General features: G+C 49.3%; 1 protein-coding gene across 2 annotated transcripts in view; it reads right to left on the bottom strand.

The window, feature by feature from the left end:
• PITPNB (phosphatidylinositol transfer protein beta) overlaps positions 1 to 18,147 on the bottom strand; it is a 60,870-nt gene that overhangs the window by 31,431 nt on the left and 11,292 nt on the right. For both annotated transcript variants that reach the window (XM_056116458.1, XM_056116457.1), the window contains exons 4-6: positions 17,226 to 17,323; positions 15,744 to 15,820; positions 13,594 to 13,677 (exon numbers count right to left, since the gene is read on the bottom strand). In XM_056116458.1, the coding sequence (XP_055972433.1) occupies positions 13,594 to 13,677; positions 15,744 to 15,820; positions 17,226 to 17,323 (259 nt within the window). The remainder of the gene's footprint in view (positions 1 to 13,593; positions 13,678 to 15,743; positions 15,821 to 17,225; positions 17,324 to 18,147) is intronic.

Raw genomic sequence — 18,147 nt, 5'->3', positions numbered from 1 at the left:
TCTCTACATGCAGTCACCAAAACCTCACTGAGAATCAGCCATGAAATGAGCCCGTTTTCGGGCAATTTAAAGGGATCCTGAGGGGGAACGCTTCTGCAGTCCCATGCTCGTGCACCCCCAGGTTCAAGCACATGCAGGACCCCTCAAGGCCCACACTGAGCCCCGGAACCTCCTCGGACCCTGCACACGGGCAGTCAGATCTGCGTTTCCCAAAGCTGCCCAAGGGCAGACACTGTGCTTGAAGGGAAGGGGGCTGGAAGTGTTGAGGCTGGAGTCGCTGCAAGGCCCCAAGAGGCCGCTCTGAAGTCAGCGCTGTTCCCTAGGAGGGTTCCGAGGCCCGGAAAAGAATCTCTTTAACTCCCGAAGAATGTTCGGAACCGTGCCAGTGGGCAGATCCTGCCCACCACTGTGAGGCACACAAGTGCTGTCTTGTTTGTGGCCACACCGGGGCAGACCCGAAAGGAGACCAAACAAGGATGCTGAAGAAACTGCAAACGGAGTGAGGGATGCTGAGCTCTGGGCAGCCCCGCCACTCTCCAGGAGCCTGCGTTCCCCGGGGTACCCAGGAAGTAGAGCCGCCCCTGGTTTCAGGAGCGCCCCCGAGAAGCTCCTCCTGGAATACGCGTTCCAGCGGAAAGAGGCGGCGTGGAGCCGTGCAGAATCCAGCACAAGGAAAACCCCAGCGCCACAGAGGAGGGAAGTGCCTTAGCCAGGTGGAGCTGGTACCAGGACTAAGGGGCGGGGGGCGCTACGGCATGGAGCTTACACTGCAGAACCCCTGTCCCCCTCATGAGCAAGTGATTCACACGAGGAAAGGAGGGAGGGAAAAGAGCCAAGACCATGGCAAACGGACATGGCAATGAGGCTCCAAAGAGACACCCAAGCTCGCAGCATGGAAATACCAAGTGGGGGACGGGGCTGGGGAAGCAGCTGAAAAAGACATGCAAGTGCCGTGAACAAGACACGCGCTTTGGGTCGGGAGCACCAACGGCACCAGGGCCCTTCCGCGCTCGGTGGACACGATGCCGGGAAGGACGCGCCCCACTGGGTTTGGGAACACGCCATCGGGAAAACCGATTCATAACAAATCGATACACTCTATACACTGACACAAAAAGGGGAGGGGCGCCAGGGGCCACAACTGGCACTGCCTAGAGGCTACTCCTTGCCGTGTGCTCAGGGGTCATTCTAAGCAGTGTTCGGGGAACCATGTGATGCCCAACCGAGCCAGGGATCGAACCTCGGCCTCTTCATGCTAGCATGCACTCAGCCTTGTGTACTTCCTCTCTGTGTCTAAGTAGAGACATTTTTAGGCTACATCTCCCCCAAATTTAACATTTTCACAGAATTAATATTTGCTAATTATTGACATCTACCTAGAACGCCAATGCTTCCACCACAGAATTTTTAGTCCCGTGAGCTTTAAAATACTGGACTAAACATTTCTACCAAGGGGGGAAAAAACCCTTGAACATCACAGAAATTCAGTCCCAGAGTACGCGCTATGGAGGAAGCACGACGCGTGGAGGGAGATGGACACGGCTTTCTGGCTACACGTAAATACCTAAGAATATGGTTCCAATTTCTTTCCTCCTTTTTTTAAACTGTCCTCATTTTCTTTCAAATTACTTCCAAAAACGAAGGTCCCTCTGATGTTAATCGTGTGTACACTTCGGCTTACACTTTAAAGAATCTTCCTCTCCTGGGAAGTGACTCTTGTATACAAATCACGGAAAGCTACTTAGACAAAGTGCTGGAGATGATTAAAAGAGGCCAGATTCGAATTTATGCCTTAAAAAAGAGCAGAAGCAGATGTCAATGGACTCATCTGTACGTAGTTTGAAAATGAGAAGATACGCATGTGCATTTCATCAGGACACTGAAAGAATTCTCAGCTATTTCACTGTGGCTGTGGAACAGTGACAACTTTAGAAATTAGGGAACTTTGAAACTGGCCTCGGTAGACCCACATCGGCATCGCAGACCCTCGCCGGCTCGGTCAGGCTTCCAGGTCACATCCGAACCCCGTGCTCCTCAGTTCACTCACCACTGCTCGTGAGTGCGGCCACGCAAGTACCGTGGTTGAGACTACACACACTCAAACCTCCTGCCACCAGGTGAGGCCTGGCCAGAGGAGAGAGCAGCACCGAGCCTTCCTCCTCAGAGACGTCTTCCAGCGGACCAACGTCAAGCCCCCTCGGAGCCCGGCAAACACGCAGGAGGCCAGACAGAAGCCCACCAAGTTCGGCGAGTGAAAAGAACAGCACAGAAGGCTCCACCAGCACCGCCCAGCCCTGCACCTCTCAGATACAGACTTTAAAGACGCCACGGGGAGCGCGGTTAATGGTGGTACAGGCAGTCCGAGGTGAAATAAAGCACAAAGCGCTCACCAGAGGGCCCGAATAACAACAGCCGCATCAAGATGAGATGCAGGAAACCTCTAGAAAACAGGAGACGAGAAAAAAGTCTGAAAAGATCTAGAGAACTAGGGGACAAAGTCAAATGGAACAAGATAAAAGTCAAGCGTCCCTGAGAAACAGAAAGCCAGAAATAAAAAAGAATGTAAGAAACACGAGTCTCTGAGACAGGAAGCGGAAGAACCGTAAAGAAACCAGGAAAGAATTTTCCAGAGCCGGGGTGTACAAGCGCCCAGACCAAGCGGCCCGCAAGGTCCTCACGAACACAGACCCGAAGGGAACATCTTCAGGCCACACTGTAATCAGAACAACAGAGCCAAAGACAGAACACAGAAAGCAACAGGATCGGAGAAGGAGCTTCCAAACAAAGCCAAGTCCGGAAGACTCACGGCGAATCTGTCACAGAAACCCCTTGGTTCAGAATAGAACGGAAGGATCAAGGTAAAGGTAAAGGCCCTCCCGTTGATCGTCGATTTGCTCGAGCGGGCCCAGTAACGTCTCCATTGGAGACTTTGTTGTTACTGTGTTCGGTAGCTTGCCGGGCTCTCCGAGAGGGGCGGAGGAATCGAACTCGGGTCGGCCATGTTGGCCACTTGTAAGGCGAACGCCCTACCTGCTGTGCTATCGCTCCAGCCCTAAAGGCCCTCCCGTTGATCGTCGATTTGCTCGAGCGGGCCCAGTAACGTCTCCATTGGAGACTTTGTTGTTACTGTGTTTGGCAGATCGAATACTCTCGGTAGCTTGCCGGGCTCTCCGAGAGGGGCGGAGGAATCGAACTCGGGTCAGCCATGTTGGCCGCGTGTAAGGCGAACGCCCTACCCGCTGTGCTATCGCTCCAGCCCAGAACGGAAGGATACAGTGAAGAAAAGAAAAACAAAAACACCTTGAGACTGCAGTGATAGCAGAGCAAGGAAGGCGCTTGACTTGCACGTGGCTGACCAGGTTTGATCCCTGCATCCCAGACGCCCCCGAGTACCGCCAGGAGTGATTCCTGAGTGCAGAGCCAGGAGTAACCCCCTGAATACTGCTGGGTGCAGCAACGACCCCCACCCTGCCCATTTAAAAAAAAATCTGCTTATTTCTAGCTAGCTCAGAATTTTACACTAAAATACTGGATGTATTTATTTTGAACACTCTATACCTAGTCAAAAAAAGGTGATTTTTTTTTATATCTGAAGATTGTTCTTTTACTTAATAATGCAGATACCAAATTATCTATGTTTTAGTACTGTTTAACATTGTCTAAACAACATTACCTTTTTAAGATAAAACACAATTTTATAAGCCTAATTGGACTTTAAACCTTTAAAATTATTAGTAGCACCGTAGTAGCACTGTCCTCCCCTTTGTTCATCGACTTGCTCGAGCGGGCACCAGTAACATCTCCACTGCGAGACTTGTTATTACTGTTTTTGGCATATCAAATACGTCACGGGGAGCTTGCCAGTCTCTGCTGTGCGGGCGGGATACTCTCAGTAGCTTGCTGGGCTCTCTGAGAGGGGTGGAGGAATCGAACCTGGGTCATCCACGTGCAAGGCAAATATCCTACCCGCTGTGCTATCGTTCCAGCCCAAAGTTATTATTATTATTTGGATTTTTGGGTCATACCCAGCAATGCAGAGGGGATACCGTGGCTTTGCACTCAGAAATCACTTCTGGCGGTGCTCGGGGGACCATATGGGATGCTGGGGATCGAACCCAGATCAGCTGTGTGCAAGGTAAACGCCCAACTGGCTGTACTATCACTCCGGCCCCTAAAATTATTTTTCCATTTACCTCTCGCTCATACTAAACTGTGACTGTAACACTCATCTATTTTATATACTTGTTTTTAAATGTATTGGCGTAAGATTGCTCACACCAACTGTATTTTTTAAATTTATATATATCAGTAAAAAAAAACGTTCAATTTATTGATTGCTACTTCTGAGGAATTTCATGAATTCATCTTGATTCATCTATATTTGTGTGGTGTCACCACCTCCACAATCAATATAAGATCTCTCTCCTATGCAGGCCATAAAGAAACACAGTAAGAGAACGACAAATGGACAAAAGTATCGTAACTGGAGATTGTGTCTACAGAGCTGAGTCCGGGGAAGCAGAGAAGGGGTGGATGGGAGAGGTGCCTGGAGTTGGGAGGGAAAAGGAGCACTCGCAGTGGGTGAGCTGCTGGAATGATGCAGGCACGAAAACTACGATTCTAAGTATTGTAAACCACTCGCCTCACTAAAAAAAAAAGTCAAAACTTATATTCTAGTGTCTTATACAGAATACTCTGATTCACAGTTAACTTAATGGTAACACTTTTCAATCTAAAAGGCATTGTTTGGGGCTGGATCAATAGCACAGCAGGTAGGGAGTTTGCCTTGCACACGGCCAACCCGGGTTCGATTCCCAGCATCCCATAGGGTCCCCTAAGCACCGCCAGGAGTGATTCTTGACTGCATGAGCCAGGAGTAACCCCTGTGCATCACCGGGTGTGACCCAAAAAGCAAATAAATAAATAAATAAATAAATAAAAGGCATTGCTCATTTTAAAATAACTGATAATTTGCAGATTTAAAGGAAAGTCATACGCTACATCATCTATTTACATAATATTTGCAGGAAAAAAATTATTCTGAAAACCGGAAGACAAATGGCAGAAATGAAAGACCTAAGAAGTTTTATGTTCATGGATTGGAGAAACTAAAATTCTTAATAGTACTTCTGCTAAAACTTTATAGATCCAAAAGAATCCCCGTCAAGATCCCAATGGCATCTCTTGGAAACACAAAAGAAATCCCTACAAGACACAAATTCTGACAGCAAAGTACAGGAGGCATTCCACTTTGTGATTTCGACCTGAACTATAAAGCTGGTTACCGAAAGAGATAAACCAAGAGACCAGTGGGACACAAAGGGGAGCCCCCAAACTCAAACGCTTCACTTCTGATCAACTAATGTATGTCAAAGGAGCCAAGAATACTCAGTAGATAAAAGATAAGTTCTTCAATAAGTAGTTCAGGATACCTGGATGCTCATCTATGAAGAACGAAATGTACGCTCAAAACTTGAAGGGAATTAAATCCATACAAGATGCAAGACCATCACCTCCCTAGAAGGGGCTGAGGAAGTGGCTGGAGGCCTTGAGCTCATGCTCTCCACGCGGGAGCCCTGGTCAGCCCCTCAGCATCTACTGCACCCAGAGCCTCGCGTGAGGCGCACCGTCCCCGCCACCCCAAACTCCTAGAAGAAAATAACAGAGAAGCTCCCTGAAATGGGTCTTGTTAGCGCTTTCCTGGGAATCTGAAACCTTAAGCACAAATAGCAAGATAAAAAATAAACAAGGGGGATTATAACCAAGGGGGAAAAAATCCTGCACAGCAAAATTAAAATCACAACTGAGGTATCGTCTGAGATCTACTTAAGAAAGCAAAAGGCTAAGAACACGAAGAAAAAGAAACCTCGAGCTTAGGTACAAAGGTGAAGCGGGACAGTCGTTATGGAAAACAGTATCTCTAACTACCCAGTGGTTTAGTACCTGCTTGTAATAAATACATATATTCTTAAAAGTGAAAATACTAACTCATACACTGGGGGTGGGGCACGACAGCAGGAATTTAAGTTTAGATCGTGGTAGAGCACATGCTTCACACATGTGAGGCTCTGGATTACATCCTGCATGTGTACACACACCTGCACACACACCGTATCAGCATACTCAGAGCAGCGTTATTTACAACTGGCCAAGGCATGGAAACAACTGTGCATTACCTAAACCCCCCCCCCCCACACACACAAACCCAACAAGGAAATCCTAGCAAAAGCCACAGCAGGGATGAACCCGGAACGCATCAGGCTACGTGAAGTAAGTCAACTCCGAGAAAGACAAAGACTGTACGATCTCACCTCTGTGCGGAATCTACACCAACCAACTCCCCACAGCAAGCTGTCTTTCTGCGAGCGAGACTTTTTTCCTACGGGTATCAGATGGAAAGGAACTGGAGGTGAATGGTCCAGAGTGAGGAACTTTTAGATGAATAAGCAACAGAGATATAAAGGACAAACTGATGACCGTGATAATCATTTTTCGTTGAAAACTAAAAGAACCTCAATTTCTCTTTTTAACAGAGGAAAATGAAAAGAAGCTACAAACCCTCTTTGATCTGCCATGTGCTTACAAAGTGGCTCATCCCTGTCCGGCTCTGAGGGTCCTGCTCAAAACAACACGGGCCTGGTGCAGGCCCTCAGCGGGGTCCGCTTTCCTGAGTGAAGCTTCCACGAGCGATAGCTGGGTGGGATGGAACAGATGGGCTGAGGGGGTGCACGGACGAGGGGGCATGCTGGCGTAGGTGGTGCTCCGAGGCGCCAGAACGTCAGGAATAGGAGCCTGTCCGTGACACCTGACAGCCTGTAGCAATGCCACTTTTTGCCCATGGCAGGTGGGGCATCCACGCAGAAAGCTCAGGCTGTTCAGCTTGTCTCCTGAGCCAACGTGCAATTATGTTTCTTCTAAGGAACCACGGAGGATGCCAGGGACAACAGTCCTAGACACACTTCTCGAAGTCACCAACAAAAGCCCCATATAACCCATGCACTTAAATATAAGATTCAACCAATCAATTATCCTGTGACCCTGGATCACAATGACAGATGAGGGTTCCTGCAACAGTGTCATTCTCTAATTGTGTAAATATGTCAAACTACCTACTTAAGGATTCAGTTACACAGACGGGGGTGCAATTACTGCTTTCTGCACACGGTCAGCATAGTCCATCTGCACAACCCAAAACCAGCAAGTCTGTAAGGAGAGTAAGACATTAGCCATCTGACACCAGGCTCTGAGCAGACAGCATTGAACCTTAAAAGCCATCAGTCAATCTGCATTAAAATGTCTGGACTTGTTTGTTTTAAATCAACCTGCAGTGACCAAAAAGCCCCACCAGGTGGAGTTGTAAGATTCAAGCGTCACTTCTAACTTTAGTTCCTCGCACTCCAACTATCTTGACTTTTGTCCTGATTCTGGAGACCTGGCTACTTACTTTCTCAAACTTACTTGTATAATCCATTATTTTACAGCCATCAGCTCCATGTCCTGAAAGGCAGTGCCACAAAGGTGACACCGTCCAAGATCCCCAGGCACTGAACCCAGAGGCTGAATGACTGCAGCCACAGACAGCACGGGCCCCTGTGTAGTTTATGAATCAGTTTAAGAATCAGGTACGGCAAAAGACTGACAACAGTAACTCACAAAATAGATCGATTCTAACAATACGCTAATTAAAGCCAATGTGGTCAAAAATAGCGGGGAAAGTAATTCATGTAAGAAGTTTCTTTTCTTTTTTTTTTTAAAGAAATAACAGAATTCATTAAAACGAAGAAAACCAAGGATTCAGAGAATCGGTCACGGTGAGGACGCTCATGTGCACGCAGGGAACACCAGGTCCCCAGAAGGCCCTTCTGTCAAGACCCACCTTGCTGACTAACGCATTCCTAAGCGCCCAGCGCTGCGCCCTTGAAGAGCAGAGTTTACTTACTAAAAACTGACCTTTGGCATGGCAGGCACACCCTGATGAAACCTGACCATTACCCCCACCGCACCCCCACCCCACCAGTCACACACTTATGCAATACATCTCCACCCCTGGACCCGAGCCAAACACGCGATTGCTTCTCGCCAACGGACTACGACAAAGGTGAGGAGTGGTCATGCCTTTCAATGACTTACGTGGCCACCAAATCTGTGATGTGTTGCACAACAGAAAATGGATGCCCAAGGATACATTATGGATACATTAGAGTCTCTTCCACCATGCCCCTGAGCCATCAGCTCCATGTCCTGAAAGGCAGTGCCACAAAGGTGACACCGTCCAAGATCCCCAGGCACTGAACCCAGAGGCTGAATGACTGCAGCCACAGACGGCACGGGCCCCTGTGTAGTTTATGAATCAGTTTAAGAATCAGGTACGGCAAAAGACTGACAACAGTAACTCACAAAATAGATCGATTCTAACAATACGCTAATTAAAGCCAATGTGGTCAAATACTGTATTTTCAGGAATGGCTGACAGGAGGAAAAAGCTACAGACAGTGAAAGCATACGAAGGGAGAGCCCGATTTTCACACAGGGCCGGTATTTTCTCTCTTTGAGAGACGTCAGGTATCGGCAAAAAGCTCAGTCTAGCGGAGAAGCTCCTCAGGTGGGGGTGGGGGAGGGCCACGATGCTCAGAGAGGTCCCCCTGACGGAGAACTGGGTTTCCAGTCGTTTCCAGTCTCGGGTTTACAGAATTCTCACTTCACACTTACTCGAGGATCAATTCCTCGAAGTGGAATGTTGCTGGGTTAAAGGGCGTATACATTGTAATTCTGCTTACACAAGGTGTGCCGAGATTTTTCACTCCCACAGGCAACGCATTCTGAGTTTCCTCACCCCGTGCCAGCTTTCGTGATTCAAAAGGATTTTCTACTAAGGCTTTACTGGGGAGTTCATTTCATTATAGCCTCCAGCTCATCAGGTTCCCCTGACAAGTATTCACTCAGCCTGCACACACACACACACACACACACACACACACACACAGAGAGAGAGAGAGAGAGAGAGAGAGAGAGAGAGAGAGATGGGTTCCCGAACAGAGGACAAGACACACCAAGGCAATGAACAGGAGCTGAAAATGAAAAATTCAACTGTGAGGAAGAATGATCTCACTGTGGGTCAAATCTGGCCTACATGCTGCAGTACACAGACGTTGGGCAGAGAGAAAGGAGGGCCAGTCCTGAGGGCTGCCACATCACAGACGCTGCTGCCTGCCCGCTCGCACACAGGACAGTGCAGAAGAGGAAGTCCGCGCTGAGGAAGCACAAGCCATCCTGGAGAGGAAGCACCAAGGAGCGCGAGAACATGTGATTGAGAGTCAGGATTTCTCCTTCCAGCAGCTGCTCTATGATTCTGAGAAAAACTATCGTTTCTCCGGGCTTCAGTTCCTCCCTGGTAAAAATGGGGAAGTCGGCCCTGAAGCCAACACTCTGTAGCCTGGAGAGAAGCATTCCAGGCGAATCTTACAGTGACTACTGTCCAACAGGATGTGCTGCGCTGGGTGTCAGGGGACAGAGGACTCCGCAGGGCCAAGTTCCAGTTGCTTCGTGCTGACAACCTGAATGGCTCTCAGGTCACACAAATCGATGCGAAAGCAATGTGTCTGGGCAGCCAAGTTCCCCTTTGATTCTAGAAACGGTTCCAACTTTCCCTGCAGTTTTGGAAAACGCCCCTGTGCCTGGGCTTGTATTCTACTTGTCTACAATCCGTTGACTCTAACGCCTTCACTAGTACTGACGTGATCACGGGCTGGGGAGACAATAGATCAACAGAGCAGACAGACACTCTACAGACAGAAGAGTGAATACACAAGGACACGAAACACAGCACAAGGAGGGGGAGGGGAAAGGAGGCTCGCTCCACTTATCCAAACCCCACTCACCTTCCTGCTAAACTCAGGTTCTTCTTCTGTTTAAGGGGTCACACCCAGCGATGTGCAGGGGTCACTCCTGGCTCATGCACTCAGGAATTACTCCTGGCAGTGCTCAGGGGACCATATGGGATGCTGGGAATTGAACCCGGGTCAGCCACGTGCAAGGCAGACCCCCAACCTGCTGTGCTATTGCTCCAGCCCCCAGACTCTCGTTCTTTCCTGATTTTCATCCCCACACATCATCACTGGCTCTTTTCTCTGCAGCACTTTGAACCGTGCGGAAGACCTGCTGTACATGAATAGTTTCCACTTCATGCCATTCACTGCATCAGAACATGAACTGTGAACTCCACAGTCGCCCCTGTGGGTAACCTAGGTGTGTCTGCTATAAACTGTCTCATCGGGGTGAGTCAAGTACATGCCAGAATGTTCACATGACAAACTCCAAGTGACGAATTTCTTAGACGGACTCTCACAGTCAAGCGACGCCGGGTCCTTGTGGGCCGTCTCATTCAGACCGAGGGGAAGGGTGAGACTCCCACCCACAGCCAGGCTGCCCACCACAGCACCGCCACTGAAGAGTTGCAGAGGCTCTAGCACAGCTCTCCTCCTTTGCCCAACACTGTGGTCTCAAGTTTTCACCCAACACATAGAAGCAGAACCAAATGGACGAATGAGCTCAACGGAAGAGCAAACTGATCCGGAGTAAGAAGGGATGACCAGGTGGTGCCGGGTCTGATCTTGGAGCTGATCCTCGGCCAAACATTAACCAGCGGAGGCCAAAGAGAGCCTAAAGGGCAAGTGTCAGGGCCAGGGTAGACCCAGAGCTCTCGGCCCACACCTAGGTCTCTTGCCCAACCCCCTGTGAAACAGATGCTTGGCCCAGGACTGTGGTGCCCCAACCCCCGTCCTCACACTCCACACACCAGGCAGCTCAATGCTCAGTTCCTACCCTCCCTGGGATTAAAGACAGTGAGGGGGGAGGGTGGTCTGAGACAGTCCAGGGCAGGGTCTGGACACACGACTGGTACGCAAGCCGATCCCAGTTCTCTCCCAGGCACCAGCGTCCCCTCCAGCCCCAGATGGGAGGGTCCCCAAGTCTCCTGGGCATCATGTGGAAGCCCTCCTCCCACTCCAAAAAAACCACCCCCCCAAAAAAAAACAAACCAACACGGGGGGCTGGAGCAATAGCATAGCGGGTGGGGCATTTGCCTTGCACACATCCAACATGGCCAACCCGGGTTCGATTCCCAGCAGCCCATATGGTCCCCCGAGCACCGCCAGGAGTAATTCCTCAGTGTATGAGCCAGGAGTAACCCCTGAGCATTGCCGGATGTGACCCAAAAAGAAAAAAAAAATCTATCACAGGCTCCCTTCATAGTGACCTCGAGTTCCTTCATACCCTTTTCCTAGTAGAAAACATGCATATTTCTTCACGTCAACATGCCCGAGGAACCCTACTTCATCGGTTGTATTTTTAGAACGCGAAACTGAGAAGAGAAACACAAAGCCACAACACATGTTCACAGCAGCACTATTTACAACAGCCAACGTGGGACCAACCCAAATGCCCATCAGCAGGTGACTGCAAGAACCAGACGTGCTATACTCACACGCCAGACTCTAATTCAGCAGCTGTGAACACTGAAAAGTGAAACTACCCGTCTGACATGAACGCTTTATCCCCAGGCTTGGTGCGAACACAGACGATAGGAAGGACGATGACAATGAACGTCTGTTAAACTGAGAGCTCGCCTATAATCCTGTGAGCTACTTAATCAGCCCATTTTCACTCCAGGTTAAAATTGGCACAGAGAAGGAGAGCAACCTGCCCAGACTACTGAGCCAGTAGGTGGCAGAAGCTCAACTCAAACCTGCAGCCCACCTACTTCCAGGATGTGTGAAGGCAGCGATGGCCCCACACAGGTGACACTCACCTTCCTCACTTGGGAACAGGAAGTCTCTGGTGCTCTCGGCCCCACAGGCCACCCAGCAGTGAGCCCCCTGCTCAGCCCTTGCAGGTACCTGAGCGCCTTCCACCCGGGGCCCCTGAGGCAAGTACTGCTATGCCCCGAGGGCAGCAGTATTGGCTCCTTTCTGAGGGTGAGATGGGGGAGGGGAGGAAAGGGAGGGCGGGTTCCTGCATGATCCTCTTCCTTCTGGCACCGACTGCAAGCCCAGTCCATTCCCGTGACAGAACAATGCTTACCCGCAACCCTCCAGCGCAACCAAAGGTGCCTTGTGTTCTGCCAGGGAACAAGATGAAGGCACACCTGTGAGCCTTAAGACGGGGTGACTCTGTCGGGCACGACCTTTCTCAGCACCGCAGAATCCAAATGCCCGTTCCAGGGCACCAACCTCAGGTGTCACGGTGCTCCGGGTCATCTGTGACAGCCACCCTGACCCTCTCGTGGCTCCCCTGCCACGACCTTAGTTCCTACCCCCGTTCTCCCACACCAAGGAAGCCAGGCCGAGAAAGACACGAGGTGGAAGGCATAAATCTGAACATAACGAACAGTTCCTGAAATAGGACACGTTCACATGTACGGAGTGAGACACCCTGGAAGGGACCAGGGGTGCGGCTCGGAGAGTGCAGGTGTGAGGCTGAGGGCGCACTCGCTGGCACCACGCACAGAAAGAGGGAAACGAAGGGAAACGTACTCCGTAATCTCACAGGTGCCAAGAACTCTAACGTCAGAGCAACTCCCAAAGACAGCACAACTATCGTTTCAGAACTGCGGATGAAGAGTGGGACCAGAGAGCACAGTGGGTAGGGAGGGCGCAGGCCTGGCAGGGGCCGACCCACGTTTGATCCCTCGCACCCCATAGGGTCCTCCCCCGCCAAAAACACGAACAAAAATGGAACCACTGACAAGGATCTGCAGACATGCCAAGCAAGGAGGGGCCCTGAGAGAGTGGGAAGAGACCCAGCCCGGACACGGAGGGCAACTGCTGGCAGAGCCGCCCCGTGACTGCTGAGAGAAGGTCGGCGACCTGTGTTTCGGGAGGGTTCTCTTGGAATTTCAACAGGAGAACCAGACTCTGCAGGGTGCGGGTTATTTCTATTCCGCGTACAACACTGCTGGAATGCAGAACAATCCCCAAGAATGAAATGAAAAGGGACACGAGACATGCAGGTTTTCCCATGACAAAACAAGGGGCTTCAATCTCACCCCGAGGTTTTGTCTGTCTACATTAGCAGAAAGTCGGGGGATCACACACCAGTCTGAAGTGAAAGAGGCTCACAGCCGTGCCCCCACAAAACCAAAGCTGCGCTGCGCACAGACACAAAATAAGAACAGAGCTAACATTTACAAACGGCCCAGACAGCCACTGTTTGCCTCGAGGAAGCAGCAAGAAAGTCAGGCAACCTTTAAGCCGAGATACTCGTCACCAGCCGTTTCCCACCCAAGACCGCAGCCTCAGCTGAGTTAAAGAGAAGTTACCTGTGAATTCAATGTTTGCGTTTAGTCATACTTGGTGGTGAAAGGGACCCAATGAGATTTAGAGAAGCTCAAAGAATTCTTCTTGTAAGAAACCGCTGCCGGTATACTGGAACTTATTAAAGGAATCGTCTGTACAAAAGTGAACTCTGCACAGAAAAGAAATCGCCTCTTTTCTTCCTGTTTCAGGCGTTATTTTTGCGCAAGAATGTAGGTCAGATACAAAAGAAAACAGTTTTACAGGTGACAGGTTAAAATGCTGAGCAGTGGGTGGTACTTACTGCTGGTTCAACTTGACTTCGATCTGCAATATCTATGTGGACAATTTCAACAGTTTTCCAAGTGTTTGGATCTAAACCATGGACCTAAAAGACAGCAAGAGACAAAATTGGAGTTCACTTTTTTTGGAGGGGTGGGGCGGGGAGAGGCACACCCAACAATACTCAGGGGTTATTCCTGGCAGTACGCAGGGGACCATATGGGATGTCGGGGATAGAACCCAGGTTAGCCAGGCATAAGGCAAATAAATGCCCTACCTACCGTACTATCGCTTGGGTCCCTGGCGTTTACTCTTATTAGGGAAAACTATTACAAATTTAATTTTTGTCTTGAGTCTCTTAGAGTAAATTACGAGGAACAAAATTCCGGATTCCTACTTTGTGAAATTAGCCTTCTGTAGAAATCTTCTGTTATCTCTGATGTACCCAAATAATAAAAGCACCAAGGACACTGTCAAACAAACACAAACCTCTTATTTCTGGTCGTTCTTAGACAAGATTGAGCAAGTAAAATCTACCTGACCTATCCATGACGTAGCAGCACTCTAGGATCATTCCAGAGCCCCCGAATATCACCCATCTTGGGAAACATTGATTTAACCCGAACAAAATGTTATAAAGTCCTTGCAGCCTCTGGATCCTCAAGAACTTAAGGCGAGTTTATGGTCAGATTATCACAGATTGCAATGAATGTTCTAAAACCTTTGCTCAACATACTAATCCTGAAGCTACTCAGTTTCAGAATGATGCCAACGCTTCCCCATCTCCTGTTCTTTAATCATTTCTTCCTGAAAGTTCACCTTGAATCAGTTAAGAATTATTTCAAAACTGCCAAAGATAAGCCCATTTCAAAGCTGGAAACGGCAGCTTAAATCAAACGTCGATCAGGGCTGCAGAGATACTACAGCAGGTAGGGGAACCGCCTTGCAAGTGGCTAGCTTAGGTCCAAAGGGTCGCCGCAGACCTGCCAGGAGCAAACGCTGAGCACAGATGGATGTGGCCCAAACAAGAAAAACAAACAATATTAAATAAATCAAATGTGGACCAAATCTTCTCAGTCTAACTTAAGCGTCATTAGGAAACGGGAGGTCGGAGTACAGCAGGCAGGGTGCTCGTCGAGTGCGTGGTCAGTCCGAGTTTGACATCCCCCGCCCCTGCCGCCCCTTTGCACCACATCATGCAATTCCTGAGTGCAGAGCCAGGAGCTGCTCCTGAGCTTCGCTGGGCGTGGCCCCCAAATCAAGAGTTAGTAGGAAAAGCCAAAATGTAAGACGTGAAACAATCTAAAAGAAAAACTCACGTCCAATATTACAAACCTCACCTCAAAATGTTCTGAGATGCCAACAACGTAAAATCACAGTGCTAGGACTCCACATCACCACTTACTCTCCCGTGACGGACTTCAAGGGTGCTGTGGAGTTCGACTGCACAGAGATATGCAAGCAGATCTCTGCTCTCCCCACCCCCGGCCGCAGTCAGTGCGTCGGTGTGAGGAGGAACCTGAGAAGCTGCAGGTCCCAGATGCTCCTGCTGTCCATGGCCACATACTGGAGACCACCGAGCCAAGGACATTCGTCTTTGCCGGGGTCCCCTCCCCAGTTCCTTGACCGACAGCGTCAGAGGTTCAGCCTTAGGCCGAGTCTCATCTGCCTCCTCTGAACTTCCTTGAGGGGTAAATGTGCGTCAGCTTGTAAAAAGGAGATTCTTAATATTCTTGTACATAAATCAAAGTATCTTCTCCCTCCTTTTGGCCATTTCTCCACATCCACACACGTTCTTGCCAAACAGGATGGAGGTGAAAACTGAAGCCACCCATTTACCGCAAGAAGCTCTGACAAATACACAGAAACAGAAAGTCGAAGGAATCTAGAAGAGCTAAATTGGTCTGAGGATTATCTCTGACTTTTGTTTACCTATGCTTTCATGATCTTGCATAAATATAGTTGCTGATAAAGCAGCAGCTTCAACAAAGTTCACGGGAGCTCCTGACAGAGCAAGGCCAGGAGTTCCAAGTGGCATGCCCACCTCACCGCAAGCTGGCACAATTCTCAGGGCTGGACGGCCAGGAGGCAGAGGCCAACACTCTGGGGATGACAAGCAGACGACAGGACACCCACTCTCGGGGGCTTTGCATGCAAAGAGCCAAAACTTACGTTTTCTAACGTTCCCAGGTCTGGTTTGTGCCATGTTTCAATTTTAATGAAGAAATCATCTTTCATATATTCATTCTGTAGAGAACACAACGAGACGATGGTGACCTCTTACTGGGCTGTGGGGCTCACGCTCCCGGGACCCGTCCCCAGCACAAGCACCCATGCTGTGATTCTTTGACCCCCAGTGGCAAAGGGAAAAACTGACCTATCTTTATTGACTTACCGGGCAAATCAAATGGTGCATGCTTTTATATAATTTAAACAATCCTGTTTGTCATGCAGCATGCAGAGCTGATATTAAGAAGGTGTGAGAATTAGTGAGCGAATCTAGCATCAACGTAGCAGAGCAAAAGAAGGTCAGTAACAAACACCCAAGCGAAACTGCAAGAGCCGATACCACTGGGAACTTGGGTGCAGCGTGGACTGATCACAGGAGCAAAGGAGTTAGACAGCAGCATGTAGTTTCAGTGGGGGGAAAAAGCAAGGAAAACCGTATTTCACTGCATAACTGGTACAGATCTCTTGCAGAAAATAATTTTTCTGTGGGTGAAAAATAGGTGGGCTATTATCCCTTAGTGAAGCTCTTTTTTGAAGTGTGCCAGTCTTAAAAGCAGTGTGATAACACTGGGGCGACAATTATGCGGTGAAATCATTAACGGCAAATGAAAAGAACTGCTACGTAAAGCCAAGAGAAAGAGTAAATAACACAAAAACTTGTACTCACCGTTACAACTGAGGCATAACGTACAGGTGCAGGGAGGTGGGGGGAAGATTGCAAAACATTAGTCAGAACTAAAATCACCTGCCCCAATACTTAAACCGTCACAAAAAAAATAAAATCCCAGTAAACAAAGGATCCACTAGCTGGTGTCTGCAGCCCAGGCTTTCATACATGTGACGGGGCTTTTGACTATGAAGTGAATAATCTTTTAACAAGGGTGAAAGAAGTAACAGCACCAAGGTAAAAGATCACTGACTTGGGGCTGGAGTGATAGCTCAGCGGGTAGGGCGTTTGCCTTGCACGCGGCTGACCCAGGTTCGATTCCCAGCATCCCATAGGGTAATTCCTGAGTGCAGAGCCAGGAGTAACCCCTGTGCATCGCCGGGTGCGACCCAAAAAGCCATAAAAAAAGATCATTGACAAGGTTTAGCAAACAACAGGGCACTTTCAGAATTCAGTTCTATTTTTTAATTCAAACCCTGTCGAGACATTTCTAAGCAGGATGAGCACTCTCATCGGCCTCTGTATTCTCGTTATTTGCTCATCCCTGGAGGCTATTCTGGTTGGAAGGAGTGTGAGGTGGCTGTCACCTGGGAACGCATCCCCTAACGAAGATGTGTTGGCCCAACCCAACCCAGCTTTGTCTCTGCCATGGGCACCAGGGCAGGCTTTGCTTAGTGCTCCCTTCTCAAAAGGGAGCGTAGGAGGAGTGTCCCCCCCAGCTCAGTAGGGGGTGAGAGGCAGGCGGGCGCCGGGGCGAGGCTTACTTGTTCTACAGTAGGGGTATGCATTCCAGGCCTTCTCGTGGAACACCAAGGAGCCCTCCGGAGCAATCATTCTCACGAAGGCAGGAACTTTGCTGTGAGGAGAGAGAGACTGGCTGTATTTAATGGCCCACCAATTCTTTGTTGGTGTACCCGACTCCTTCAGAGATGATTGTAATCAAAGTCAATTATGTTCGACGCCTCGTGAGCTCGTGTTCAAGGCCATTACTAATAGTCTGCTTTTCAATTCCCAAGTCATCGAGTGGAAAATTAATATAAAAATAACAAAATGATTAGAGGACGTCTGACTACACAGAAGCATCCTCTTTAAAAGACACAAGTGGGGCTGGAGCAATAGCACAGCAGGTAGGGCGTTTGCCTTGCATGCGGCCGACCCGGGTTCGATTCCCAACATCCCATATGGTCCCCTAAGCACCGCCAGGAGTTAACTCCTGAGTGCAGAGCCAGGAGTAACCCCTGTGCATCGCCAGGTGTGACCCAAAAAGCAAAAAATAAATAAATAAATAAATAAATAAATAAAAGACACAAGCAATGCTTCCTGAAGGGCTTTGGAAATCACCTCACTTGTGTCTCCCGGAGGTGCCCCGGAAGAGGGCAAGGGTGAGAGCCTGGGCCAGGATGCTGAGAGAGCCTAGAGGAAGAGACCTGGCCAGGCTGAGGGTGTGGAGGGAACATTCTGGGGGCAGAAGACAAGCTCGATCAAAGGTCCTGCGATAACAAGAGACTGGCCCCTGTGAGTCACGATGTCTCCAGAGGACCAGAGGGCACTGAACAGAAGTCAAAGAATCAAGATGAGGAGGACAGTACGAGGAGCAGGAGAGGAAAAAAGAGGGCGGGGGTCCCATTTTGTGGTCTTAATTTTTTGCTGTTGTTCAGGCCTCTGATAAGGGTAATGACA

This window comes from Sorex fumeus, unplaced genomic scaffold (assembly GCF_029834395.1).
Source record: "Sorex fumeus unplaced genomic scaffold, SorFum_2.1 ptg000032l, whole genome shotgun sequence".
Classification (NCBI taxonomy): Eukaryota; Metazoa; Chordata; class Mammalia; order Eulipotyphla; family Soricidae; genus Sorex; species Sorex fumeus.
The sequence above is the reverse complement of the archived record's forward strand: the minus strand, read 5'-3'. Positions and strand labels throughout refer to the sequence as shown.